The sequence below is a fragment of the Eschscholzia californica genome, unplaced genomic scaffold (assembly GCF_041429995.1).
Source record: "Eschscholzia californica isolate CP2 unplaced genomic scaffold, dmEscCali1.0.p SCAF_3, whole genome shotgun sequence".
NCBI classification, from domain to species: domain Eukaryota; kingdom Viridiplantae; phylum Streptophyta; class Magnoliopsida; order Ranunculales; family Papaveraceae; genus Eschscholzia; species Eschscholzia californica.
The window spans coordinates 11,147,957-11,175,938 of NW_028238420.1; the positions used below are offsets into that span (position 1 = coordinate 11,147,957).

The window sequence follows — 27,982 nt, forward strand, 5'->3', positions numbered from 1 at the left end:
GAACAAGAAGTAAAAAGAAAAAGCTTCGTATTGTTACTATGATAAGTTCACCTGTTTGATAGCTATGACCTGGTTTTTCGATGGTAAGATTCATTTGTATACTTCACCAAATTTATGGCTTCCGGTTACATAATTCTCATTGAAGTTGTCCGTTGCAAGTTGAATTTCATCAAGAGTGTAAAACTTACAATCCCGTTATAACCCATCAAAGGCACTGAAAAAAAGGGAACATAAAACTTTCTTTTGTTAATAACACAAGTCAAAAAGATTATGTTTGAATATTAAGAGAGAGAGAGAAAGATAGACTCATAAATTCTCAATCAAGACAGAAAAAACATTTAGGGAGAGAAAGAGTTAGTAATTCACTAGTAAGTAATGGTGTGTTTAAGTTGTTCTTCTTGTTCACCAAATATGATACTAGTAGTGATGATTCCATTGATTTTAGTATCTGAGTATCTCATTTTTATGGGTCCAAATATCTCTTATTCATCAACTTCTTGTATTTCTCCATCTTATTCCTCCTCTGTTTCTTCTTCTTCTTTATCTGCAATTAATGAGAATCATCAAGCTGATTTAACTAAAAGAGTAGTGATTGGTGTTCATCATACAAAAGAAGAGGAAGCTATTTCTGAACCTTTTACCTTCAATCTTTCTTCAAAACATTGAATTTCACCAACATGCAGTAAGTAATCAAGAACCCCTTTTCTCTCTTCTTTATTCCCATCCTCTGTTTTCACTATGGATTATTTATCTTGTTATAAACCTCTCTCTCACAAAGACCCACCTCTTTGAATCTAAAATAACTTCTATAAGTGATTTTGTGAGTAGAAGTTCGGTTGTTCAAAACTTAAAGAGAGAAAGTGCTGAAATTCGGTTCAGATTTTGTGAGGGATGACGGAGGGGTTAGGGTTAACTCCACTTTGACCGGTGCCTACATAGTTGGACGGTGCTAACAGATAAACGAGTAGTTGGGCCTGGTGCTAATAGAGATGGATGCTAACAGCCTTTTGCCATGGTGCCTTTAGAAGCACCCTTTTGGCTTTTCTCTTACATATAAGAATACTTGAGAATCTAAAAAAAATTGCCGAAAATATAAGGAGATAAAATTATAGAACGAAAACAGTAAAGGAAGAAAAAATATTTTTAGATAGAGAAGGTGTAAAATAGAATGGAAGTATATGGGGAAATAAAGTATAGATTGAATTAGTAAAAATTCTAGAGAGAAAAATTGTAAAGAGAGAGAGAGAGACAGAAATTTGGAGATAAATTTAAAACTTGAAAAGAGGAATATAATGGAATGAAAAATTAGATACAAAAAATGAGACAAAATCTATCCAAATAAGAAAAGAACTTTAAGATTTTAAGAAAAAAACCTACCTAAAACAAAAGAAAGAATTTAAAGAGGGATAGAGAAAAATTGTAAAGAGAGAGAGAGAGACAGAAATTTGGAGATAAATTTAAAACTTGAAAAGAGGAATATAATGGAATGAAAAATTAGATACAAAAAATGAGACAAAATCTATCCAAATAAGAAAAGAACTTTAAGATTTTAAGAAAAAAACCTACCTAAAACAAAAGAAAGAATTTAAAGAGGGATAGAAAAATATTTGTAAAGAGAGAAAAAATTTAGTTTAGATCTGAGAGAGAAAAACATTATGAGAAAAGAAATAAGAGAAGAAACATGTGAAGAGAGAAAAAGATTACGTGGAGAGAGAAACAAAGTAGAGAATAGAATGTAGAGAGAGAAACGAGAAACACTAGATTTATTAGTGGTATTTTTGTAATTTTCGTATAGAAATTTATATAAATAAGAGTAAAAGTTTCCTTGTCGTGTAATTTACACACTCTGGTGACTATTGGACCTGCCCCTCATTATTTCTCTACAATGGTCTTACTTCCTATTTTGGGAAAATGAATGGGCATTTTGCTCAATCCCTCTAAATATTATACAACAATGAAAATCTATGGGCTGGTTGAAAGAGTGAACTTTTTACCTATGAAGGAATGGGCACTTTGCAACATTTTATCTAAATATTATACCAATTTTTGCCAAGGAAGAAGAGAAGGATAAGTAAATCCTTCAAAAGAATGTTATTAATAGGAGATCTTTATTGGTTACTTTGATTTACCAAAACATATTTACTTGGAAAGAATTCACAATTTAATATCTTAGTTGCAAAGGATTTTGAGATTCCAAATCAAAATGAAAATGCAAGATCAACTAATAAAAAACTAGCTATATTGGAGGAGCTCAATCCATGACCTCTCTCTCTATCTCTCTGTCCTTCTACTATGTATATAAATAGATTAGCTAGACACAATTTCATGGAAGAAAAAGAATCAAAATCTCTCAAAAAGAAAAAAGTTTGGTCCGTGCCTGGAGAAACACTCACAGCCAGGTATCCAAGACTTTATTATGTTTGCTAATGTAAAATTTCTTATTGTTCTGGTTGTTTTTCCATAAAATTTTATTTCGGGTAGGAAATATCGATCTCTTAGGTTGTGTTGGATACTAGATGGATAATTCAATGAAAATAAAAGATTTTCATGGAAAGTCTTCCATAGAATATATATATATATATATTTTTTACGGAAATAAGAGTTCTTTCGTTTGATTGTCATTTATTATTCCGTCGAATTACATATTTTGTAATGAGAAATGCTAAGTGTAGAAAGAATCTTTGACAAAATTCTTGCCTCGATGAATCGCACGGATAAAAGAACGGTCCAGATCAAAGTCAAACTTTTGTCTTTTAATGAAAATGAGTCATTAAGTCGAGAAATTTGTCAAGACCGGGCCTATAGCCCAACTAGACATGGCCTAAAGCCCAACAACATTATTTACATCTTAATAATCCCAATTCAAATAACCAACTTCTACAAATATAATATTCAATTAAAATTTTTTATTTACTCCTTATGTAGTCAAAATGACATTTTTACCCTTGTGTTGTATATAACATGGTTACCCGTGTGTCGCGCAAATTAAATTTTTAACTTTACGCCACCGAAATGACATTTCTACCCTTAAGTTGTTAAAATGATATGACATTTTAATCCTCGCGTTCTCATTTTGGTATTGTAAGAAGGTAAATATGTCATTTTGAAAACATAGGGATAAAGTGTCAATTTGATATTATAAAAAAGGTAAAAATGTAATTTTGACAAAGACTAAAATGTCATTTTGACAACATAAAGGTAAATATGTCATTTTTGGTATTATAGAAAGGCAAAAATGTCATTTGTCAATATATAGGAAAAAGTGCAATTTACTAATATTGATGGATAAAGATGTCATTTTAAACATTTATGCAAATAAATATTAGGTGTCAAGTATCCAAGTAATCTTCAACAAAAAAGTATCTAAATAAATTAAAATAAAAAAAAATTGACTTCTGACTTGCGATGGTAGCGAATCCTAATGAGGAACAAGTAATAGAAATATAGTATTTCAACAAAAAAAAAAAAAAAAAGTAATAGAAATATAGTATTTCATTCAAATAGATTCTCTAAGAAAATAAAACCATGGAAATAGATATTAGAAATATACTTCGTATCATACAAAATGTCTTCAATGATTCTTATCTATTTTTTGATATTGAGAAACGAAAATGAAGGATATCATCCAATCTTACATCATACTTCACCTCAATTCCTATAAGACAAGAGGGGAAACCTGGTTTTCGAAGGTAATATCGTGATTTCCCTCATCTTGTCTTATTGTCCACGAGGAAATATAGTTCAGTAGAAACTAAAGTGGGAGGTACTAGATCTGTCGTCTTTAAACCAGTTCAAGATTAATAATCCTATGGAATTCTTATAGTAGTTGACTTAATTACTTATCACAATTTGTGATATAGTCAACTGCTAAAATTGTGAATAGTAAGTTGTGATTAGTATTTAATAAAAAAAAAAAGGTTATTGAATAATATATGCTAATTTTGGATTTTGATTGACATATATAGGTTCAAGATGAGGACTTCTACAACTTATGAATCTTTAGTTGTTCTAACAGTAATACTTCTTTCCTTTTCGTTCCCAGTTTCATGTTCTACTTCCACAACCCTAATTCATAAAAACTTCTTATCATGTCTTAACCTCATCTCTAATTCTTCAACCCTTATTCCAACCTACACCTCAAAAAATTCTTCCTATTCATCAATCTTGGAGTTTTCTGCACAGAACCTTCGATTCGTATCACAAAAATATCATATCAATAAACCTGAACTTATAGTTACACCCATGAATGAATCTGAAGTCCCACCAATTGTTCTGTGTTCTAAACGTCTCGGGTTGCAAATCAAAGTTAGAAGTGGTGGTCATGACTACGAAGGTCTATCGTATACATCTGACCGTGTTCCATTTGTCATTGTCGATTTATTCAATCTTCGATCGATAGAAATTGATGTACATGATCGTAGTGCATGGGTTCAATCTGGTGCAACTCTCGGTGAACTTTATTATAGAATCGCGGAGAAAAGTCAAGTTCTTGGATTTCCGGGTTCTTTTGGCCTTAGTGTTGGTATTGGTGGTTTATTAGGTGGGGGTGGATATGGTGGCATGATGAGAAAATATGGTCTTGCAGCTGATAATGTCATTGATGCTCGAATAGTCGACGTTCATGGAAGAATACTAGACAAAAAATCGATGGGCGAAGATTTGTTTTGGGCTATAAGAGGAGGTAGTGCTGGTGGAAGCTTTGGGATAATCCTTTCATGGAAGATCAGATTGGTTTCTGTTCCACCTACTGTGACTGTTTTTAAAGTTAACAAAGACGTGGGACAAAATGTTACTGAGCTTGTTCATAAATGGCAATATCTTGGACATAAACTACCTCATGATGTCTTTGTTAGAGTCATGATACAACTTATAAATGGAGATGATAAAGTAACACAAGCCGCATTCGATTCCATGTCTTTTCGAAGTGCTAAAGAACTTGTTAATTTGATGAATGAAGTACTACCTGAATTAGGGTTACAAGAGAAAGATTGTATTGAGATGAGTTGGATTAAATCTGTTTTATATTTTAATGGATTACCACTTGAAAGTCCAAAAGCATTAGAAGTTTTATTGAATAGAACTCAAGAGAAAAGTAGATATAAAGCAAAATCAGATTATGTAAAAAAACCTATCCCAAAGATTGGGTTAGAAGGGTTATGGAAGATATTATCACAAGTAGAGAATCCTATCATGATTTTAGTTCCTTATGGTGGAAGAATGAGTGAGATTTCAGAATCTGAAATTCCTTACTCACATAGAAATGGAAACCTATTCCAGATTCAGTATGTGGTGTATTGGAAAGATGAAGGACTTGAAGAAGCTGAAAAGCATGTAAATTGGATGAGAAGATTATACAATTACATGACTCCATATGTTTCTAACTCTCCAAGAGAAGCTTATATCAACTATAGAGATCTCGACTTAGGTCCACACAAGAATGCGTCGACAAGGGAATGGGGATTAAGTTATTTCGGAAAGAACTTTGAACGATTAGTACAAGTAAAGAGTAGAGTTGATCCTGATAATTTCTTCAGAAATGAACAAAGTATCCCAACCGTATTTTAGAAAAAAATATTCACAAGTTTTGTTTCAAAGATGTGAGACTTTTTACATTAAATAAAAGGTATCATTTCATGTTGCATTGTTCAATTCAATCTAAATAAAAGATGGGTTATTTTCCTAAAGGCTCCCTATTTTGTGACCAGTTTCCCGCGAGGCCCCCTACTTAATCAAAAATACCTAGATAGCCCCATTTTTTCTGTTACCGTTAAATATCCGTTACTCTCTCTCCTCCATCTCATCACCTCTCGGGAAGCTGGTCACAAAGTACGAAGGTAATGTAGAGATATACAAACCGGCTGGATACACAAGAATTAGAGTTGTTTTTATTTTAATTGTTCAGCATGCCTCGAAACCTTGACCTCAAAGTGGAAGATTATACCTCTTACCACTCCAACTAAGGGTTGTTGGCAAGAATTAGAGTTGTTGCTAAAGTTATGTTATCTCTTTTTATTTTTTTTCCATCTAATGTCTACTATAAATAAACGTAGAGGTATATGATTTTCCTCAATCAAAGCTTAAATTTTATTCAGACTTACACCTTCACAAGCCCAAAAGCTACAACACAAGCAAAGAAGCACCTTTTGAGGTCAGCCTGAACATTGCAGTAGAAACCACCGACAAATTGACCAAGTTATAAATTATGTTCAGTGAGCAAGTTTAGTTTTATATTAGTAGGACAGATTTAGGCCTCAACTGAAGATTATGAACAGTGGCAGATTCAGAAATTAATTGTTGCGAGGCTAAAATTAAAGAGATTTTCTCGACAAAATTTAGTCCTATGTAAATGGAAGTTCTACTAAAACAATTGAAATTAAAATCAAACATAAATAGTAAACTCGTATCTTATCTGACTTAAAAGTTGGATTACCAAAATTTTATAGCTAAAGTCGTTTAAAAACATTATATAAATAAATTAACCTTAGTTTAATACTAGTTTAATCTAAATTGTATAGACTCGAACTAAATAAATAACTTAATTAAATCTACATTAGATTTAACAATATATAATGATATAGACTCACATTTTCATCCTAGTCTCGTAGATAAGAAGAGATCTGACCCTAAGGGCTTTTTTAAGTCAAAAATAAAAAAGTAAAAAAATTCATAATGTATCTACCCAAAGAGATTTTATGTGGCCTTTCGGGGCCAACATATCTTAATTGACAGTTATAGTGTTTATCCAAATTCATGATGTAAACTTTAATCAGTTCGATGATTTTTCGATCCCCAACTATGATATTAACATCAAACATCTGTTCTTCGGTGATGATTGTATTATTTTTTGTCGTAACACATTGGAGAACATCCACAATCCTAAAAAAATTCTCGCGGAATTTAGCCCTACTTCGGGGCAAATGATAAATTATGTCAAATCGACAATCTTTTTCTCCAAGAATTCTCATTCGAAATTCAAAAGAATGATCATTCGTAATCTTAAAGTTCATCAATCCTCTTCCCTGGACAAATATTTGGGCACTCATTTTTCATCAGCAAGAATAAGAAACAACTCTTTTCCTCTCTCCTCTCCCAAATTCATAATAAGCTATCCAAGTGGAAGAATAATCTCCTCTCTCAAGCTGGTCGCTCTATAGTGATTTCCTCTATAGTAGCAGCCATTCCCCGATACCAAATTCAATGTTTTGCCATCCCAAAAAGCATAAGTAATAGCATCGAGACCTTGCACAGGGCCTTCTGGTGGGGAAAAACCAAAACTATCCATACCATCAATTTGGCGTCGATCTGCAAACCCCGTAAAATGGGGGGTCTGGGATTTCGATTTCCTCACATTGATAATCAAGCCTTTCTTAGTAAATTAGTGTGGCGGATGATCAAAAATCCTCAGGATCTTTGGGCCAAAATTCTGAAAGCCAAATATTTCCCGAAGTCCCCCAAACCTAACCTCACTAAATCTAACCATTTTTGGTCGTGGAAGTCCATTTGCAAGCATTACGATCAAGTGTCCAGTATTATATTTTGGGACGTTAATAAAGGTACTCATGTGAACATCTGGCTAGACAACTGGATTCCTAATCACCCGCCTCCTATTCAAAATGTTAGAAATGCTAATTTAGAGTGGGTTAGTCAGTTAATTACGAAAAATGCATGGAATCTAAACATTATTAATAATTGTTTCACCACTGAAATTAAAAATGCTATTATGAGTATTAATTTGTAGGCTGATGCAAAGGACATAACTAGATGGCCTTTAACCAAATCTGACAATTATATTGTTAAATCGATGTATCATCATATCTGAACCAATGGCAATGAGACAGTAACGATACGACGGAATGGAATCATATATGGAAATTGAATATTATACCACGGATAAAAAAAAAATTTACGGAAATGCTGCACCAATAGTTTACCAGTGAGAGACAAAATAGGTAAATTTATTGGTAATATATACTCTTGTACAAATTGTGAGACTAATGAAACTATAGCTCATGTGTTGCTACAATGTCACTATGCCAAAGCGATTTGGTTCTATTTTCAGGCCAGGACGGATCATATACAATCAGTTAAACTATGGATCCTTTTTTGGAAGGATCTGGATGAGGATCTCACAAATTTGTATGCTAAAATATTATGGTTTATCTGGAAAGCAAGACGTGAGGCTTGCTTCACATCCAAAAAACAATTTCCATGCAGGTCATACAAATGATACAAGCTTCTACAATAGAACCATTAAAGGTAAACAAGAAGATCAAAGAACCAAAGCATAAAAAATGGAGCCTTCCATCGACACCATTTCTAAAAATCAACACTGACGCCTCTTTTACAGATTTAGCTTAACCAGCAGGATTTGGATTTGTTATTTATGATTCGGGTGCCAACTTCATCTCAGCTCTTGCAGACACTACCAGAGGTCAAAATGCGGAAGAATGTGAATGTCTGACAATCAAACAGACTCTTATGTGGGAAGCTCAAGATATCTCACGTGCATATAGAAAGTGCCAATCTGAATATCATCTCATTTCTGGAGGTTCAAACTTTCACCACACAATGACAATCCAGGAAACATTTGTTCGAAATTTTACAACTGAAGGACATCATCGAGTCAAAATTCTCCTACATTCCTAGAGATTACAACTCGATAGCGGATGCATTGGCTAAATGAGGGGGGAAGAATCCAGGGCCGACCCTGGCCCAAAGCGAGCAATGCCTCGCTTTGGACCACCAAAATTTTGGAGATTTTTGGGGCCATATTTTTTGGAGTGTCTATAAGAATTTCCAACCTATAAATGCTTTCAGTCTAGCCCAGCACCAGGAAATTAGATGAGAGCCACCCACATTTAAGACTTTTGGAAAATCTTTTGTTCTTTTTCAACCAATGGGCCCAACCAAAATATATATACCTCTTCCCTTTAACAAATACTAACTATTTTTAAGTTTTGACTCACGTCTGATTTTAAAGTAATTTTTGTGCTTCTTTCCACTACATCTCCACTTTTTATTTCTCACTTCTCTTTAGGTCACTATTCCCCATTTCATCTTTCTTTGTTAAGGAATTCTCCATTTCATCTTGATATGGCTACATCTTTATTTGTATGTGTTTATTTTTTTTTATTTTTTTGAACTTTGTATGTGTTTGTTGGTTGTGTTAATATTTTTATTTTTTTTTTGATGATAGAATGTTCTGTTAATATTTATTGGAGTATAATATTAGTTGATATTTTTCGAACGAAAAATTAAAATTTTCATGAGATGAGTATTTTTATTTTTTTTGACTTCATCACTAAGTGTTGGAGACATCTCCTTCTAATATATAATTTAAGTTAGATAAATTTTATTTTATCGTAGATGAATCTAAATGACTATTTTGTTGGGAGAAATCTCCTCCCAATATATTATAAGATCTCAAATTCAATGTTTTAAGTCACTCCACGAGATAACAAACACATCACTCTCTCCAAAAAAAAAACACACTACTAAAATCTTGTTACAATTTGCAACTTCCATATATGTTGTATAACGATAGCTAGGTTCTTGTTCTAGATACTAATTGTAGTATGGGAACTAGAATTCCTCATGTTTAAGTAATTAACTGAAGTCTTAAAATTTTGACGCGTAAAACAAGTGGTCTGGAAAACCAAAGACAGAACCACTCAAATGTATGTTCTTGTCCCATTTCAGCATCACAAAAAAGTGCTCCCATGTATGTTAGTTAACTATTGCGATGAATCTAGCCAGGATTAAATTGATAAGATTTACATTATGTATGCATTTTTGAATGATGGGAAAATATTTAGTTTCATGCATAGATTCTATAGGATCGGGTTCGACCTAGGTTCATGAGGACATAAGGTGAACTTAAAATTTGCGTATAATACAAAGGGGCTCATTTCTAGACTTCGCTTCGGACCACCAAATAGTCAGGGGCGACCCTAGAAGAATCACTTGAGGAAGATTTGGGACGCTTTGTCTTCTTTTGTTTCAAGTGTTGTTTAGTTTTCTTGTATTATGTTAACAAAAAAAAAAGACTGTAATGCTCCAGCAGATGCACTTGCAAAATGGGGAAGAAGAAATGAGGATCGAAAAGTGTGAAATTATGTATCTTCTTTTGTTTCGGTTTTACTTTAGTTGTCTTGTTTGTATATTGTACGCTCGTTTTACATTAATGCAATGCTGCCTCCTCAAAAAAAAAAAAAAAAAAAAACAAAACAAAAAAGAAAGACAAGCCTCCAGATTGATTTTGTACATTGTTGAAACATTGTTGAACTGATAATAAATCGAGGGTTATTATTAGATCTCAAACTTCTACCTCTAATGATTGGTGACACGACAAAAGTCACCATTTAAAATGCTTAATCAGTCGCCATTTGGACGCTTCTATAAAGCCAATCACTCGCACAACAACAAAGTAATAAACTAACTTTTTAGTTCTACCGTCTACGTCTTCAACCTTTCCATCACTAGTTCCTCTCTCTCTCTCTCTCTCTACTTTCTGTAAAATTCTTTACTACATTTCTAGGGCTTCTTTCTGACAGCCAATTGGCGAAACAGTATAAATATCTAGGGTTAGAGAGTTGGCGTTTCTTTCCTTATATGAGAGTGAGAAATCTCAAGTAATTCCTTTAGTGATTGATAGGGAGGAATCTCAGTTCAAACTTCAAATGGCTAGTGAAATTCACCTTTTCAAGGAAATAATTCATGTTAAATATGGATTATAGTGATTTTCAGAAGGTAAGAAACGAATTTAATGACTGTTTTTGCTCATTTGTGGTATTGAATTTCACTAAGAAAAGACTGAATTGAATTAATGACTTGTTTCAGTGAATCAGTGGTGATGAATTTTCTGATTTTTTTTCCTGTTTATTGAGATTCAGGCTTGAAAATTCAAACTCTGTGTTTTCTTTGACCATCAAATTGCCATTTTGAAATCTTCAATAGTTGAAAATCAAGAAATTCTGTTCTATTTACTTGTTTGGCTGATCTTATTGAACTTCCAAATTCGACTAATGAATGTTCTTTACCGATCTGCACTTCTTTCAAAAGATGAATCTTTCAACAGATCCCAATGACTTCTGTCTTTGATTTCTAATTTGATTGAATTCTTTTAGGGATTGCTTTATCTTCATTTTGCTACTGTTGTACGTTTAATTGTTGTTGTTACTTTTACAGTATTCCCAAATCGTGTTGTCTTAAACATACTTAAAATAATAAGATTTCCAACCTGTCAGATTTTGTTTTTTTATTCTTCTTTTGAGAAAGCTTTAAGCTCCTCTTTTCTGCTTGAGCTTCCCTTTACTGTTACTTTCTTCTTTCAATTTCTTTTGTCTCTATTGAGAAACAATTTGGATATATGAATGAACCTATAATATTGGGATCTGTCTGCCAGAAAGAAAAGAAATTGAAAATTTTTTAAACAGATTAAAGGGTCTGTCCCCATACCCTTCCATGAGATTGGGATTGTTGTACTTTATGTGGTTTTGTTTTTGACTCTGTTGGTGTTACTTTATGCAGGTAGCAGGAGAAGATTTGACGCTACAGTGAAATTCAGAAAAAAAAAGAAACAAGGTTAGGAATTTTTTTTCATTATAGTTTTCTATTGTTGGTAAATGCATTCATTTCTATCTGTCTTAGAGAGATCCATTTAATTGGCATATAAGATACCCGTGAGTTGTTCTTCTTCTTTCCTGTATATTAGTTAGCATTTAATAAACTAATCCACTTGTGTACAAGTCATCATAGAGTTAATACTGTATAATGTGTGCTTTACTCGTGACCCACTGCCTCGTTCGTGTTTATATCCGTTTAAACTACAATGTGAGTGATGGTGTACATGTTTTTATGTCTATCTCGGTTAACATATTCCGAAGCATTAAGGCTCATTTTTTATATTGTTATGTCTGCTTGAAATTAATTTTTTGCAGACATAGGTTCGAAGATATGGGATGCCTGGCATCTGTTCCAAAGGATACTGGCGGTATTAGAAAAAAACCTGGGAATGTAGGAGAGGTGGCTGTTTTTGTTCCTGGACTAAGAATTCCTAAGTCTGTAGATTTCTCTCAGCCTCTTGGTGATAGTCTGTCTAAAAGCCTAGTGGAGCGGCTCTCTGCTCTTCGGACTCGAGTAGTTGTTATGGCCGCTCAAGAAGCACCAACAGCTACAAGAACAAAGAGAAGGACAGCCACACAACATGGTTTGTTCATGTACTACTGGAGCATGTAGATTTTGTTGAGATAACTTTTTAGTTGGTCCATCACGGAAAATTTCTTACCTGTGCAGGAGGTTCGACGTTGTCTGATCTTCAGCAGGCTCTTGAGGATTACTTACCGGTTCTTCTGGGTTTAGTTAAAGATGGTAGGTAGAATCTTCAAGCATGATGTAACGGCTCAATGACGTTGGCCATAAAGAGATAAATTATTTCAGACTGAGAAACAATAATAATTCTAGATGTTGTTACTCAACTTTGAAAAATTGAACAAAGTTTTAAATCTCTTACGACAGAGGCTAAGTAACCTTATGTGAAAAAGACGTATTTTTAGTCCTCTTGGCAAGTGATAAACTTATTTCTGTTTGAATCATGATGGTTATATGAGTTTATCCTACAGGAAGCCATCTACAGCACAAAGTACAGTTCATCTGGGTCAATCAGGAGGATGATGCAGAGGTAAGTCCATTTTTATGGATTACATGTACGTATGAATGAATATAACTTTTCAACTTTATCAAGATTTACTTGGGATACTGTTCTGTCTTCAGGAAACAGCCATGTCAAATGCTTGGTATGAGATATTGTCAGTGTTACACTTTATGGCAATGCTATCCTTGTCGCAGGCAAATGTACTGCTTCTTCCTAAAACTGCAGCCGATGGTTATCAGCCAAAAGTATCAGAAGGTGCGCGTATATTCTACTGCAACACAATCTGCTGCAGATCTTCCTGAATCTGATTTACTGAAGTTTGGCTACCTTTTGTCATTTATCTTGTACATCATGCCTATTTTGATTACCTTCTTTTATTTTGTTAATGAGCGCTACTCATTTCTTCTTCCACCAATATATTGACTCACAGATATATGGCTTTTATTAATCAAACTACTTGTTTAGTTTGACCGAATAAGTTTATTATTTGTTCTTCAAAGCTTGCCTTTTCTTTTCTCCTACCAATTCTGATGGCTTGACAACTTAAATACCCTTTTACATTGTTTCTTTGATCCGACCACAAGTTGTTTTCTCTATCATTTTTGTAGCAGAATGCAGACGGATGTCAATAGATATTTTCTTAAAAGCAGCTGGATATTTGGATTGTGCTCTCCAGAACGTTCTCCCCCAGTTGCCCCCTGAACTCAGGTATTCAGATTACAATTACCAATGCAACTGTTGAATAGATCGTCTGGTAGTGGTCAGAAGCGCGATTCTCTTAGGGGGGTCAAGATTCGGTCCATGCAGGCACTTTCTACTTAAGGTAGTTTCCCTAAATGATTCCTTCAGACGGCCTAACAGCAAAAGCGTGTCTGAAGCTTTATAATCATCAGCCCATGTAATTCTATCACTGAGTCTAGGTTATATGAACCACCTCCCCTCTATAGAAATTCCTCGTTTCCCAATGAGTCTAGATTCACATTGACCCGTAAAGGTTCACCAGGATGTCTAAGTCGTATCCATAGCTCATAGGTGTTCTGAGCCTTAGAAATAAGCATTCACTTTCATCAATAATACAAAATACACTAAAAACCCGACCATTTAGAGGTTTACTGTCTCAACTAGGATACTTTTCAGTTTTATCAAAGCTCAATGTACGTTAGTATCTTTTATTGTCGGGTTATATATTACATTGTCTTTCTTCAAAAGGTTGTTGTACATAGGATGCATGCTTCGAACTCACCACCCTTGGTGGCACTCACATTTCTTCTCACTGTAGGAGAGTTCTTCCAGTAGACCTAACAGAAAGGGTGCTCCGAGCGCTTTCCTTACAAGCACTAGGGCAGGTATTAACTTATTTACTATTTTTTGTTTGCGTTGTTTTCTTTTCTGCTTCTTTTGTTCTCCTTGTGTGCCTTTGACATTTAATTTTCTTATATTCGCATATAGTCACTGCTCGATGTAAGATTTTAACTGTTATTTAACCAACCGTTGTTTCTAGTTAACTGTTTGCTTGTTTCTTATTTATGTCTATGAACTATGTTACCTCTCTGAATGGATTACTCAATCCCTTTGAACTGCGGATTTAAAAAGATTTGCAGTGATGCACCTTAAGGTCTTAAGTCATATTTCGTTCATGAATCACTAATGCTTCCAAAAGAAAGAGCAAAATTTGCATCCATACAAGGAGCTGTCCTGTTCTTGTAGTTTTCTACACATTCCTAGTGTAAAGAAGTAGTGATCACTTGATGCTCCTTCATTTATTGACTATATTGACATAGTTCCACTGTTCACATTAAAGTTTGTACACTTTGGGGATAAAGATACATTGTTGACTTAGCTGGAATGACAAATTAGTGATAACTCGGAGTTCCTTCATTTACTGACTTATGGTTTTGACTGTATGTGATGAAGGGTGTTGATATTCAACTTGGGATGGCAATTGATAGTGCTAAGGCCACACTGGCAGTGAAAAGGCGTCTTGCTTGCGAGATGGTTAAATACTGGCATCAGGTATTATTGGCAGTGACTGATCAAGCAACAGCTTTTTTCCTTCATCAGTATTTACGAACTGGGTTTCTACTGCACTGATCTTTTTAGTGTGAAAGAGGTCTCAAGTTAGACATAGATAGTACTTACAAGTTATATAGCATATGGCTCCACGTTTTCTGAATAAGGAGAGATAATCCTTGCCTGGTGTAACTGAGTACTTTTTTGATAGGCTGAAGAAAATATTATGCCCCTCTCATTAACGAATGGATGGGGAGAAAAACATCAGCTATTTGTCAGGTGGAAACATAATGAAGCAAAGGTATGCTGACAGTTTCTTTCCCCTCATTTATATGTATGATTTTCTTATCCCGTTCAAGATACCATTTAATTGAATTAATCTATCGTTCTAGTCTTCTAGACACATCAGATACATAATATGACATCCCATAGTCATGAAATTTGTTTCTTTTGGGGCTATCCCAACAAAGTAAACACTCCTCAGTCATTTAAGTTGTTTTACTAGAAAATCTGAATGTTTGGATTTGGTCAAACTGGATTTGACTCCTAGGCTCAAACCTTGAAACGTGGTCTTGCATCAGTCCTGATCAATACTAGTCACATGGCCCCCATGTACTTAGACTTGGTCCACTCCTTATTCGCTTGTCTTAAAGTGGAGAATGATCAAGAGTTTTGTTTTTGTATTTTGTACGGAAAAAACAATTTTGTAAGGACTTCATGCTTACCTGCTAGAAAGGTTTCCTTTAATATAACTGGAATTAAAGAAGGGTTTAGGACTACTAGTTGTAACAACCATTCTCTCCCATTTTAGTTGCCATCTTTAAGATGTTGATTTAATACATTATGTTGTTCTTTTATGTCTATGTCAGGCAGCAGCATATTATTACCATGGGTTAATCCTTGATGAGGGTAACACTGAGAAATCCCATGGCATGGCTGTGGCTGCTCTTCAAGCAGCAGAAGAGTTTCTAAAAGAAAGTAAGAAGATTTGTGAAGCTTTCAATACAGCTTCTCCTACTTCAAGGTATCCCCTCTATAAAACTATTCATAAATTCTAAATTTATTTATATGAATATGCCTAGGTTAGTGGTATTTCCAAGAGCAGCAAACAAACAATATTGTCGTTGTCTCTTGTATTTATGTGGATATATATCGCTTCAATTCGTTCACAAGAGATCTTGTATGCAGAATGGGAAATTTTATGATGATAAGAATGTATGTTATTTTTGTTACATGTGTTTGTAGATGGTTATACTTTTACTGTAGCTACCTAAATTGTTTTGCATTTGCCAAAAGAATTCCTCCATAAGTTAGCATTAAACCATCAGTCTGAGTCTTTGATTTTTGTAATATTATTCACCATACAGGAACCCACCTCTTTATGGAACCATGAAGTATCTCTCTGAAAAGATCCCGAAAGACACTTCTAGCAAGGTGCGGATCAACCGAGATCTCTACACTTCCGAAAAGTAAGTTAAGTCTTGTTCTTGTATTTTCGGTTTGCCCCTAATCCGGGCGATATATGTTTTCTTAATAGACTTCAGTTCAGTCTTTAGTTTTTTGACTTAAGAACTTAATCACAAATCACTTATTTTATTCAAAGAAAACAAACATTTGTCTTGATGGTGTGCCTCTAAACCTAAAATGGAAGTATAATTTTTTTCCCCAGACACCGACGCCCCTAGTTTCTCGACAACTCATTTTGACATTAACTCTTGATTGGTTGGGTTGCTCCAGGATAATTGAAACAGCTCCACCACTACCAGATTTTGCATTGGCGCTTAAACCTGATGAGTATCAACTACCATCAGTCGACCCTTCGTGGAATAATGAAGACGCAACAAGAACTCAATATGTTGTTAATCAGAGGAGTCCAAAGAAAACCTAATGTTAGTTTGTGATACTCGGCATATTATAGAGACAGGGTCCATACAGGAGAATCTCAACTCAGGCATACAACAATGTGAATTGAAAGAAAGTTAGAACAAGTATTCTATCAAATCTGTGCCAATGTTAATGATCCATTAGCTGCACTCACTTTCACTATTCTTCAATATATACATATGGTCATCTTCAGTCTTTGCTTTTAATGTTTTCCTAAAATTTTATAGCTTCCGTGCATGCAGGATAGCTCTGTGTGAAAGTTTTATTAAATTGGATGTGAAGTGTTCAATGCAAGTATGTCATGTATAATCTTGGTATCAATGTACTAGTTCGATGTGGTAAAGAGTCATTTATCATTTATATAACTAAGCATAACCTGAGCCTGCTGGCGAAAGCAATGGCATTGTTCAAAAGAAATTCTTTTGTATGTGCTTGCATACATCATTATGACCTAGTTGTATTGTAAAAAAGATAAGAATTTGTGAAAAGATATTTATCAGCAAGGTGAGTGAGTGTGCGTTTGTCATACCGCCTCTAAGATAGAAAGTAAAAAACTACGGGACCTAGTTTATTCCTAGAACAATAGGGGATTGAACAACTCTTGAAGATGTGTAGAAACACTTATTCATAATAATTCTTCACCAAAACTATGTCGGATAAACGGAACAAGAAATGAAATACAAAGATTTCTTACTCCTTCGGATTTGAAAAAATCCTAGACTATCACAAAGGTTGAAGAAGTATAACACAAACTAAATTGCTTCACAAGATCAATAATCTTATTTTCTTCAAACCAATATTTTTCTCTTTCTATCTCTCTTGAAAACAATCACTTTAGAAATCTATCTTTGTCTCTTTTTTCTGATCTCTCTCCCTCTCTCTCTCTCTCTCTAATCTGAGAGAATATGATCTGGGAGGATTCTTTATCTTCTTGTCTCATCTCTATGATTTCTCTCCAACCTAGGAGGATATAATCTGGGAGGATTATCTCTATCTCTCTCTCATATCTCTGGTCTCTCTCTAGTCTGAGAGTATACGATCTGAGAGGATTCTCTCTTTCTCTGTCTCATCTCTACCCCCTCTAATCTGAGAAGAATAATCCGAGAAGAATAATCTGAGAGGATTATCTCTCTTTGTCTCATCTCTCTAATCTGAAAGGATATGGGCGGAGAGGATTATACGAGAGGACTTTTTTATTTGAAAGTATGAATAATATTTTCTCATTCACTCCCTTTTATAATGATAATTAGGGAAGTATTTTACTAGAAATATGATTCTTTTTTAGCTTGAAATAGGAAACCTATTTCGCCCTAGAAAAGGAATAAGAAAAATCATATTTCGACTTGGAGTCGTTTATACATAAAGAGGGACCCCAACAAACACCCCTTTCCAACTTATGAAAAGGGCCCACCATCCCCAAGCCAACAATACCATTACATCGTTCATGCTTGCCTTTCAGCAATGATCTTATCATCATACTGTCTAGGGGAGGTACTCTAATAGCACTGTTGGGTAGTCTTGGGTCTTTCTCTCCCCAAAAGCTAGCTCTTAAGATAAAGTTTCTCCCACTTATCAATACACTCCATGCCCCTTCCACAACCAATGTGGTATTATCCTAACCTTAATTGATTGCTACTTGTAGAAGGTATGTTTTAGGACAGAACTTACTAGGTTTATCAGACAACTTTTGGTAACTCTAAACTTCATGTGGAAAGTATGTTTCAGGGTAGAATTCCATGTTTTGGGCATCCTAAAAAGTCTGTAGGAAATAAATACTTAGTCAATCATGATTTACTTTTGAGGCATATTTATTTTTAACCCAAAAGTTATCTTGATTGTGTTTGTGCCCCCTAATCTTCATCTCCTCGTGTCTTTTTCTCCCTTTTTCTTTCTTTACCCCACCTACACCACCATAACTTCGAACCACCACCACCATTTTCGACCGCTGACCACCCCTGTCTCTTTCACTATGTCTCTTTCGTTCCCTAAATCTCAAACCTCGAGGAGGGTTACGGAAATCCTCGTCAAAGTTTCACACTTTGTGGTTGGTCGATCATAAAACCCTCCCAAAAGTTTTCTAGCCTCGAGGTCTTGTTCCGAAGAATGAAAACTTTCATTTGCAGGAATTGTGTGTATGTGTGAGAGTGAGAGAGAGAGAGAGTGTGTGAGAGAGAGAAATGAGATGAAAAGTAGGGGTCAGAAATCAAAGAAGTCGATTCTTAGACTAAAATTGAATATGCCCTTTAGGTAAAATCGAGTCGGCACAAAATCTTTAATCCCATATACATTTTAGGATACTACAAAGCTTCTTACCCGCATGCGTCCACTCGACAAGCTCAATGAACCTAATGTTCAAGAGCCAGAACGACCTGACACAAGTCGATAAGGGAGTAAGCACAGCGTCGCCTATCTTGGCCTGATTCTCACCCGGAGACTTATAGGTGAGACTGTGGAAGGGCTCCGGGCCTCCGGCTAACTTCCCGGTTCTTTAGCCCAGATGGCTTGGGCTCATATTCTTGGTTAACCTCCAATACCTGAACTTGGCCCATTAAAAATCTATCGGGTCAGTCTGAGTTTAATGGCTTCGGCGGGAAGTCAGAAAATAAAATACTCATTTTAAAAGACTACTCGAGACAAAGGCACTGTCTTCGACTTATTATTACTGAGAATCGGACTCAAGCTTACCAACTCGATCCTCAGGTATGAGCACAGTGTAACCCTAATTTCATCTTCCTTTTAAATTTCTCCATTAAAACCCTTAAACATAACAACCCCTAAATTTCAAATTTTCCTTTCATTTCTTCGTTTTAGGGTCTTGAATCGAGTCAGTTATGGAACACTCTACGTTGAAATTGACAGTAGACAAAGGTCCTAAAGAAGGACAAACCCTAGATTGTACAACTAGATCCGTGATAAAAATCGGTAGAGTTGTTAAAGGTAACACATTTACCATTAAAGATTCTGGCATTTCATCTAACCATTTAAGAATAGAGTTCAAGAACAATAAATGGGTTATTTCTGACCTTGATTCATCAAATGGCACTTTTGTGAATGGGACTAAAATTCAACCACTTAAGGATTTCCATCTTAGAGATGAAAGTTTGATTAAGATTGGAGAATGGACATCATTTAAAGTTCAGATTGTGGAGCATGAAGTGGTAGATGTTGAAGAGGAGTATAAACCAACAAGAGGTAATAGAAAAACCAACAAAAATGTTGCAGTAGAAGAGAAAATTGATGCTAAAAATGTCGAAGAACAACAAGTACGAAGGATTCCAAGTCGCCGAGCAGCTACTAGAAACACTAGGGCTTCCTCAAAAGTCAAAGAAACAGAATCTGAGTTAGCTTCTGTATCTGTAATGGAAAAAGTTTCACAAGAACCAGATAATGTAGCTAATGTTGCTGCAGCTACTCGACCTCGACGAGGAAGATCCAGAAAAGAAAAGGACGAGCCAGTAGTGGTACAGAAATCTCCCAAAAAATCGGAATTAGCTTCAGAGATCCGTGAAGAACCGAAAATTGTTGTCCCTGTTAAAGAGAAGAGAACACGACGGGGAGCTCTAAAAAAAGTGGAAGGTTCCAAGGATGGACCTATTACAGTTTCAGATGTTCCAACGATTTCGGAAAAGGACAATGCAGATCAAGAGGGTGTTAAAGAAGTAGCAAATGTTGATCCAATTGCAGAAGAGAAGAAAGAAAGAAGCAGTGCCCCAAGAGAAGATGAGCCTCAGAATGTGGCTCCATTAGAGAAGAAGACGACACGACGAGTGGCTCAGAGGAAGATAAAGACTTCAAAAGAGAAGGAGCCCTCAGAATCTGCAGGAATTCAGGTGATTGAGGATTCAGGTAATGCTAACAATGCAGAAGAGTTGGAGCGAAAACTTCGTGAAGAACCGGGAAGTAGGTCTGGTGTTAAAGAGAATTTAGTTCCACCAGGTTACCAAAAGATAGATTGGGAGAAGCTAACATTAGGTGAATGGTTTGATTATATGGAAGTTGATTTGCCAAAATATGTTCATGAAAGAACAGATGAAATCATTTCAAGTATGAGAGAGAGATCTCGACAATTCAATGAGTTCATGTTACAACAACAAAGGGAAGGAAAAGGTAAATTTCCTTTGTAGTAGTAGTAGTAGTAGCCCTTGTTCTGATTTAATACTAATATTTCATTATGTGAAGAACTTGCTCTTTCTTCTTGTGTAGTTGATATATGTTTCCTTTCTTTTCTTGTCAATGAGAACTTGTATTGCACAGATATTAGTAGAAAGTTCACAAATCTAATCAACACTTCTTCAATAAGTTTCGAGAAATGTTCTATATTTCGGTTTTAGGACTTACGGTTGTATTTGATTGTAAGAAATCTGTTCATTTCAATGAGTTACTCTGAAGTGATTCTATATATAAAAGTGTATTACACCAAAGTGTTTAAAAACGTCACTTTCTGTTGCTATGATGCCCAAGTATGCGCATACTTCGACGGAAATAAAACTATTATCACTTCCTATCGACGGAATACTTTCACGCTTTTAATTATAGGAAACTATTAAGTTGAGTTCGTAATGAAAAAAAGAACAATTTCTATACATCTATCTTAGATCATAACTATCAAGTAAGAACTTGTATATTGCTTTCTTATGCTAATCGGATAAAAAATGATTACCTTGAAGTCGACAAAGCAAAGAGTTATATTTCCTATAGGCTATATACTTTCACATGAAATTCAGTTTTTTGAACAGGTCATGTAATCTAGATTTATACCCATTAGCGCAATTGTGAATATTAGACCCCCATAAGTGCTTCATAATTGATTGCACATCCCTCATTTCCCATCAGCCCAGATCAATATTAAAGTATAAATGTTAGGATGTGAAGTACTAAAAGCGTCTTGCCAAGTGTTATTAGCGCCCCTACAGTTTCAAGAAAACGGCTAAACAATTACAGTTCATTTCTAATGAAATTCATTGAAGTATGTTGCTTCTTTGAAAAAAGTAATTATGTCTCTCTGTCAACTATTTTTCTCTATACTATATTTGTGTGAAAGAAGAAGGTAAGCGAGAATAGAGGACACTGCAATCAATTCCTCTCTCATCCTATGGTTCCAACCAAACAGTTCAAAATCAACATCCTTTTCATCTTGATCTCCAGAGAAGATGCGACTTTCCCACTCTACAAAATCCTTCACTTGCAGTGTTCCATCTTCATCTCCTCTCCAAGTACTAATGTTTTTCGGTTTGTATCTTATTTCATCTCCTTCTTTGCAGGTATGAATTTTTTTCTTCATTTCATCTAAAAATTTTCGTTTCACGAGATTAAGTGATTTTTCTCCATCCATTCAGCCCGATTTATACATATAGTTTTGCACCTCATTCTATGTTTGTCTAATTTGTGTTATGCATTTTGCATCTCATTCTCTCTTTGTCTGAGAGAAATTAAGCTGCCATATATCTGTTCGATCAGTTGTATGAGAGAAATTAAGCTGCTTGGAATACTACTATATTAGGTTGTGTTGTGTTGTGTTGGGGTTGGTTTATATTCAAAAACTTTTGAATTGTTATGAAATTTTTGGAAGGTTCTTAGGTACATGTGTATGTATAAAATTCAAAGTCTAGGTTGTCTAGGTTTTGCAACTCATCCAAGTTGGGTTATTATTGCAGTGGGTATTTAAAAAATAATCATGTCTGGTTCTGAAGGTGCGTCTTTGGCAGCTAAAAAAAGCTCTTTCTGCTTCTAAGGTTGCTGATCTTGCTCTTGTTGATCCAAAGTGCTAGCTCTTGTTGATCCAAAGCGCGCAAAGAGGTAATTTTTCGATTAGTAAATCACGTGGGTTGAAATTGTTTACATTTTGATGTGTTAATATCTCTTCAAAACTCAGAAGCGAAATCATATATAGGATTTGAAAGATGGGTAGATGAATAATTTGGAGTAATTATACATTATATGGATACAAAATTTGTATAATTTTATTTTATTGTTATTGGAAACATAATTATAAGGACATATATATCTTTATGTTCTTTTATATCTTGTTTTAGGATTTGGGCAAACAGACAATCAGCTGCTAGATCGAAGGAGAGGAAGATACCCTACATATCTGAACTTGAACGGAAGGTGCAGACCCTTCAAACAGAAGCAGCAACGGTATCTGCTCAATTGACAATGTTGCAGGTATCTTGCCTACTGCTGATCAATGCGGCACATCAGTAGTTGCTCGACTCATTTATTTAATGTCGGAGTTATCTATAGGTTTGGAGTGAGAGCAGCTTTTACTAATGTGTGTTTTTCCTGTTGCTTCTGGACAGAGAGATACAAGTGGACTAAGTTTGGACTAAGTGTGTAAGTGTGGACTAAGTACTGACAATAGTGGGCTAAAATTGCGGTTGCAGGCAATGAAACAACAAAGTCACGTGCAAGATGGTAAGATTCATCTTGTTACACTTCAACATTTTAATTCAGCTATATGTGCAATAGATTTAATTTGAAGCAGAAAGTGGACCGACCGATAACCATTTTTTTTTTGTTTTAACTCCTCATATCTAGATAACTGCAACCAAAACCCTTTTCCATTATAAATGGTTATGTTTATGGATACTTTGATAGCCAACTGAATCAGGACTAACGTACTTTGCATTGATATTCTATTACCTATCAATGTGTTCTGCATCAAAGACAGAACTTACGGGGAAAGGGAAGTCTCACTGCTGCTCTTTTTGCTGATTTAAGAGATCTTCTTCCACACAAATTGCTGATTTTTCCTGTATACCAAATGTAACCTTACTTCAAATTACTCCCAGTGGTTATTGTCATTTAGGCTTTCGTTGATATCTAGGGAAGTTCTGCAATATTCTGTTTACGCCTGATGAATGCTATATCATGGAAGGTATGTTCATGCTAAAAAGTTCAAAAGAAATTTATTGAATACTCACTCATGTGTTTCTCTTGATCTGTATAAGAGGCTCGAGAGAAATCTTATAATCTTCTAAAAGGAATATGACATTTTTTTCCAAAAATGATGCAAGGGATAGGAACTTTCTTGTAAATGATGAATGCAATTCATTATTTCACCATTTGCAAAGTTTTCTTACAATTTCATATCTTTACAGGACACAAACTTCTACTGGTGGTGACTCCATAGCAGTACTCTGCCGGAAAGGAGAAGCGGTTGAGATATCCCAACGTCACAAGCCAATATATCCATCGAAACGAATTCAGCTCAAGATTTTTGGTGGGTATAGTGAGGATGGGTATTTGAATAGGGTACTCTTTGGGAGTAATGCTCTAGAGGTTGATTTGAAGTTACCAATGAGATCAGCCTCAGTCCTGAGTGTGGAGCGACGAGTTCCTGATAAATGGATGTGATGATATATGGGATATTGCGCAAACGAAGGAGCAAATATTGTTAGACTGCGAAGTCACAATTAGCCGGAGCAGAGTGTGAGGTACCTACGTATGCATGCACTGAGGCAATACATTGACAATCTTACTGTGATTGTAATATACTAATTGGCAGCAGAGATAGGGATCATCACGTCGTCATCATCGTCTACGGCTGGATAGAAGAGAATGAGTTGCTGAAACATATCAATGGGGAAGCGTTATGTAACGTGAGGACTCCTGGAAGAGAGGTTATATCTATATAACATATGACATAGGTTTTCATGCCATGTCATAACTTTCATTTACTCCCTCAGTCTCAAAATGATAGTCCATTATTATTTTTTAGGTTGTTTCAAAATGAAAGTCCCAAACCACACAGCCTATATTCAATATTTTGACAAATATGCCTCTCTTTAATTGTATCGATATGAAGTGCATTTATCAAGAAAGATAATGCATGTACTACTTCTCTCCAATAAAATTCACTTGATTGAATGACAATAAATGCTAGCATTCTTATTTAATAAGGACAATATTGGAGCACAAAAAACGAAAATAAATCAGGTGAGTTTCTATAATGGACTATAAATACGAGACGGGGGAGTATAAATCTCAACAATCTAACTTTATTTCTCGTAAATTACAACCCTTCTTTTTAAAGAGTTTTTAAAAGATAAAGATGTAAAAGTCAAAATAATTACCCACTTTTTATTAAATCTCCCTCCCCCCCCCCCCCCCCCCCTTTTTCTCTCTCTATCTTTAAATTCACACAAGTCTCTCTCTATCTTTTCTCTTCTCTCTTTAAATTTCACTACAGTCATCATTTTTATTTTGTCTACTTGAAGATTTCTGAATGACTAAAACATATGTTGATAATTCGACTTAAAATGCTTATAGAAAACTTTGTGCCCGAAGTTCACTCTTCTTATTAGTCGAGTATCGCAAGATTGTCAAGTAATAACAAATAAAAAAACCAAAGACGAAGAAGGTATACCCTTTAATGTAGTTTAGTTGCAGGATCAACATTACATACACTCTAAGAGGCGGCATTTTTTGGTGTGAGTGCTTCATTCTAAATGGCTTACAGAAAACTTTTTGCAAAACCCTAGAGGGAAATTAAATGGCTAATGGAATAAAAAAATTGCAATCGACCCGAATTGAATATTTCGAGAGAGGGAGAAACAAAGAGATTTTTTACAGGGAGGGAGAGAGAGATCTTACAAAGGGAGAGAGAGATTTTCAAAGGAGAGAGAGAAATTTTCAAGACAGGGAAAGTTTTTTCGGGGAGAGAGAATCAATTTTTTTAGAGAGAAAAAAAGTTTTTAGAGAGAGAAAGTGAGAGAGTTTAGGGCAAGTTGACTAGATAGTTAAAAATGGGGGTATTTATGAAAAATCACAAGAAAAGTTAACAGTCAAATGGATTGTACGGTCAAAGGGAGCCATCTGGGTATCTTCGATAAAGTAGGGGGTTCCGCGGGAAGCTGATCATAAAGTGGGGGGTCATTTGGGAAATAACTCTTACAATAATATAGTATGATTTACCCAACGCTTATAGAAACTAATAACTTATGTACTTTTGATTAATTATTAGGTTTTTCAAGGCTCCCGTATTCTAATCCACCACTAACCCTGATAATACTACGATGTTTCTCCTTTTCAATATATATATAAAAAGATCACACCTTTATCTAAGATAAACCTTTATAGCATCCAAACTTGGCATGCGCACAAATTTATGCCAAAAGAACAATCATCAAACCCTCTTTCGGTATATCAGACCAATACACAACAGACATTGACTCTTATAAAGAATTACAAACAAGGTCACCAAACAATTCAAGCCGACAAAACATGACAAAAAAAATAATGCTCATAGTAGATCCTCAAGTGGATTGCAACCTCAAACAAGCAATAACAATAATAATTAACAAATATAGTCTCACCACTAGAAGGTATCTACCGAAGAGATACATTGCCTAAAAAACAGAAATCATGTGAATTATTTTAATAAATTAGTTTATTAGAGACTGTCTTGACCCCTTACACAAAAACCATCATAACTCCTCACCCAGAACTCTGATTAATACACTGAGTGAAGCATTTGAAAGTAGACAAATAAAACTTTCCAAACATATAAGATACAAACCCAAATTCGTCACCTATCGGTACCAGATTCAATTTAAACCAGACCAAAATACTGTCTCTGTAGATGTTTTATAGAATCTTAGATAAAACCAATATCTAAACCATTTAATCATTCTTAATGGGAAATATTCGGTTAACAATACTAACCCTGTTATGGAATAAATTGAAAGAACCTACAAAAGAATTAGGAGATAGAAAATCTACTTCTTTTCGCCTTAGATGCCTTTAATACCACAATCATGCCTCGTTCTCTCTACAAAACTCTATCTCTTTTCTTCTTTATTTATCCTTGCTTACTAAGGAGCGGCTGCACCATCTCTCTTTTCTACATGCTTTGTTCAAAAGTGAAGAGGATTAGGGTTTTTAAACCCACTAGTATTTCATCCACACTGAACTTACCTAGAGTTTTGTTACTTCCACCCAATTTGCAGCAAAAAAATTAAGGGGATTACAAATATATAAAATGGCAAGTTGAGATTTATTATTTAAATCTAATGGTTAATAAATTAATAAGAAAAAAATTTGTTTCGAATACCGGGTATTATCCAATATTCGTTCATCTTATCGGAGTCTAATTCAGATATTGATATATAATATCCACCGGATGATTAACGGATAGCTTATTAGATATTGGATAGGTTATCGGATATGGGTATGCTTATATCTGATCCGATAAGCTACCGTTTACCGTCCTATCATCACCGACATATTTGTACTCACAAGCATAAAGTGCTTAACAGTGTGCCTGTTTTTTATTTCTCATAAAGAGGGGCCCAATCTTTAAGTTATTAAGTGAGGGGCCCAATCAAGTTATTAAGCGAGGATTTCTCATAAAGAGTTGATGTTAATTTTGCTATCTTTGATAATACATTCCCTTCCTAGTTCAAAAACATATGAAATTAAGAAATGACGAGATTGGCTAATAGCATACACATGCGTGCCTGTTTTTTATTTGAGAAGACTGATATTTTTGTACGTCTAAAACACTTATTTGGATCTTTAATTTCATAACCACTAATCAAGTTTGTAAATTTTTGTTTCAAAACTATTGATGTATTTTAAATATTTTAGTTGAATTATTAGTATTTGTGTACCAAAAAGTGTAATTTTGTAATTTTTAGTTTGCCTCCTCTATTGAGTTAAACACGAATGTTCGTGTCCCGCGGGCACGGGCAATACTAATTAGTACTCCATAGATATAGAGTTACAAGTATAAGACTTTAAACCTAATTTACATTGAATCTCAACCATCGGATGTAATATGTCTTGCACTGTTGGATCTTGTGGAGGGGTGGTCCTCCTTGTCTTGGATGGTTGGACCGGTATGATATTGTACTTTAGTGAAGGATAAGAAAACTATATATACACGACTGGATTTAGTTATTTTATTTCTAAGAAGGAAAGGATTATTGTTTTTTAAATATGGAACTTTATTTCTACGAAGGACTATATCTTAAATTTTGAGAAGGGCTTCTACACGATATGCTTTATTATAAAAGGATGTTTGTCCCAGTCATCGTTTTCCCTTCTGTTTTATTATATAGATATATATGTATATATACACGACTGGACTTACTTTCATATTTGGTAATAAATTGAGTAGTAATTTGATTTTGGATATATACATATATATCTATATAATAAAACAGAAGGGAAAACGATGACTGGGACAAACATCCTTTTATAATAAAACATATCGTGTAGAAGCCCTTCTCAAAATTTAAGATATAGTCCTTCGTAGAAATAAAGTTCCATATTTAAAAAACAATAATCCTTTCCTTCTTAGAAATAAAATAACTAATTTAAGAAAAAAAGAAACAAAATAAATTTCAAGGATTAAAAAAAGAAATTAAAATCTCTCTCTCTCAATAAAATAATAACTAATTTAAGAGAAAAGAAAAAAAAATAGTACAAAAA

General features: G+C 34.6%; 2 protein-coding genes and 1 pseudogene across 31 annotated transcripts; all 3 read left to right on the forward strand.

Moving 5' to 3' along the window:
* The first annotated feature begins 3,972 nt into the window (after positions 1-3,972).
* Positions 3,973-5,646, forward strand: LOC147548375 (monolignol oxidoreductase AtBBE-like 13 pseudogene; annotated as a pseudogene).
* A 4,576-nt stretch (positions 5,647-10,222) lies between these two features.
* LOC147548376 (uncharacterized) lies at positions 10,223-16,889 on the forward strand. 2 transcript variants are annotated; one of them, XM_086666830.1, is made up of 13 exons: positions 10,223-10,749; positions 11,530-11,583; positions 11,940-12,208; positions 12,295-12,369; positions 12,621-12,679; positions 12,772-12,907; positions 13,264-13,360; positions 13,932-13,998; positions 14,567-14,665; positions 14,874-14,963; positions 15,532-15,686; positions 16,030-16,131; positions 16,400-16,889. In XM_086666830.1, the coding sequence occupies exons 3-13, from the start codon at positions 11,956-11,958 to the stop codon at positions 16,548-16,550; spliced, it is 1,284 nt and encodes a 427-aa protein (XP_086522956.1). In that variant the 5' UTR covers positions 10,223-10,749; positions 11,530-11,583; positions 11,940-11,955; the 3' UTR covers positions 16,551-16,889. The 2 variants fall into 2 exon arrangements, with proteins under 2 accessions (XP_086522956.1, XP_086522955.1); XM_086666829.1 differs by having other exon boundaries at positions 10,427-10,749; positions 13,261-13,360.
* Positions 16,890-19,088: 2,199 nt separating this feature from the next.
* LOC147548377 (uncharacterized) lies at positions 19,089-24,425 on the forward strand. 29 transcript variants are annotated; one of them, XM_086670816.1, is made up of 7 exons: positions 19,089-19,246; positions 19,358-20,653; positions 21,692-21,807; positions 22,279-22,342; positions 22,579-22,830; positions 23,338-23,423; positions 23,647-24,425. In XM_086670816.1, exons 2-4 carry the CDS (start codon positions 19,378-19,380, stop codon positions 22,312-22,314), a joined length of 1,428 nt encoding a protein of 475 aa, XP_086526942.1. In that variant the 5' UTR covers positions 19,089-19,246; positions 19,358-19,377; the 3' UTR covers positions 22,315-22,342; positions 22,579-22,830; positions 23,338-23,423; positions 23,647-24,425. The 29 variants fall into 29 exon arrangements, 28 of the variants coding, with proteins under 28 accessions (XP_086526942.1, XP_086526959.1, XP_086526957.1 ...); XM_086670833.1 differs by lacking the exon at positions 21,692-21,807 and having other exon boundaries at positions 22,201-22,342; positions 22,579-22,711; positions 22,846-23,423; XM_086670831.1 differs by lacking the exons at positions 21,692-21,807; positions 23,338-23,423 and adding an exon at positions 22,846-22,960 and having other exon boundaries at positions 22,201-22,342; positions 22,579-22,711.
* The last annotated feature ends 3,557 nt before the right edge of the window (positions 24,426-27,982 follow it).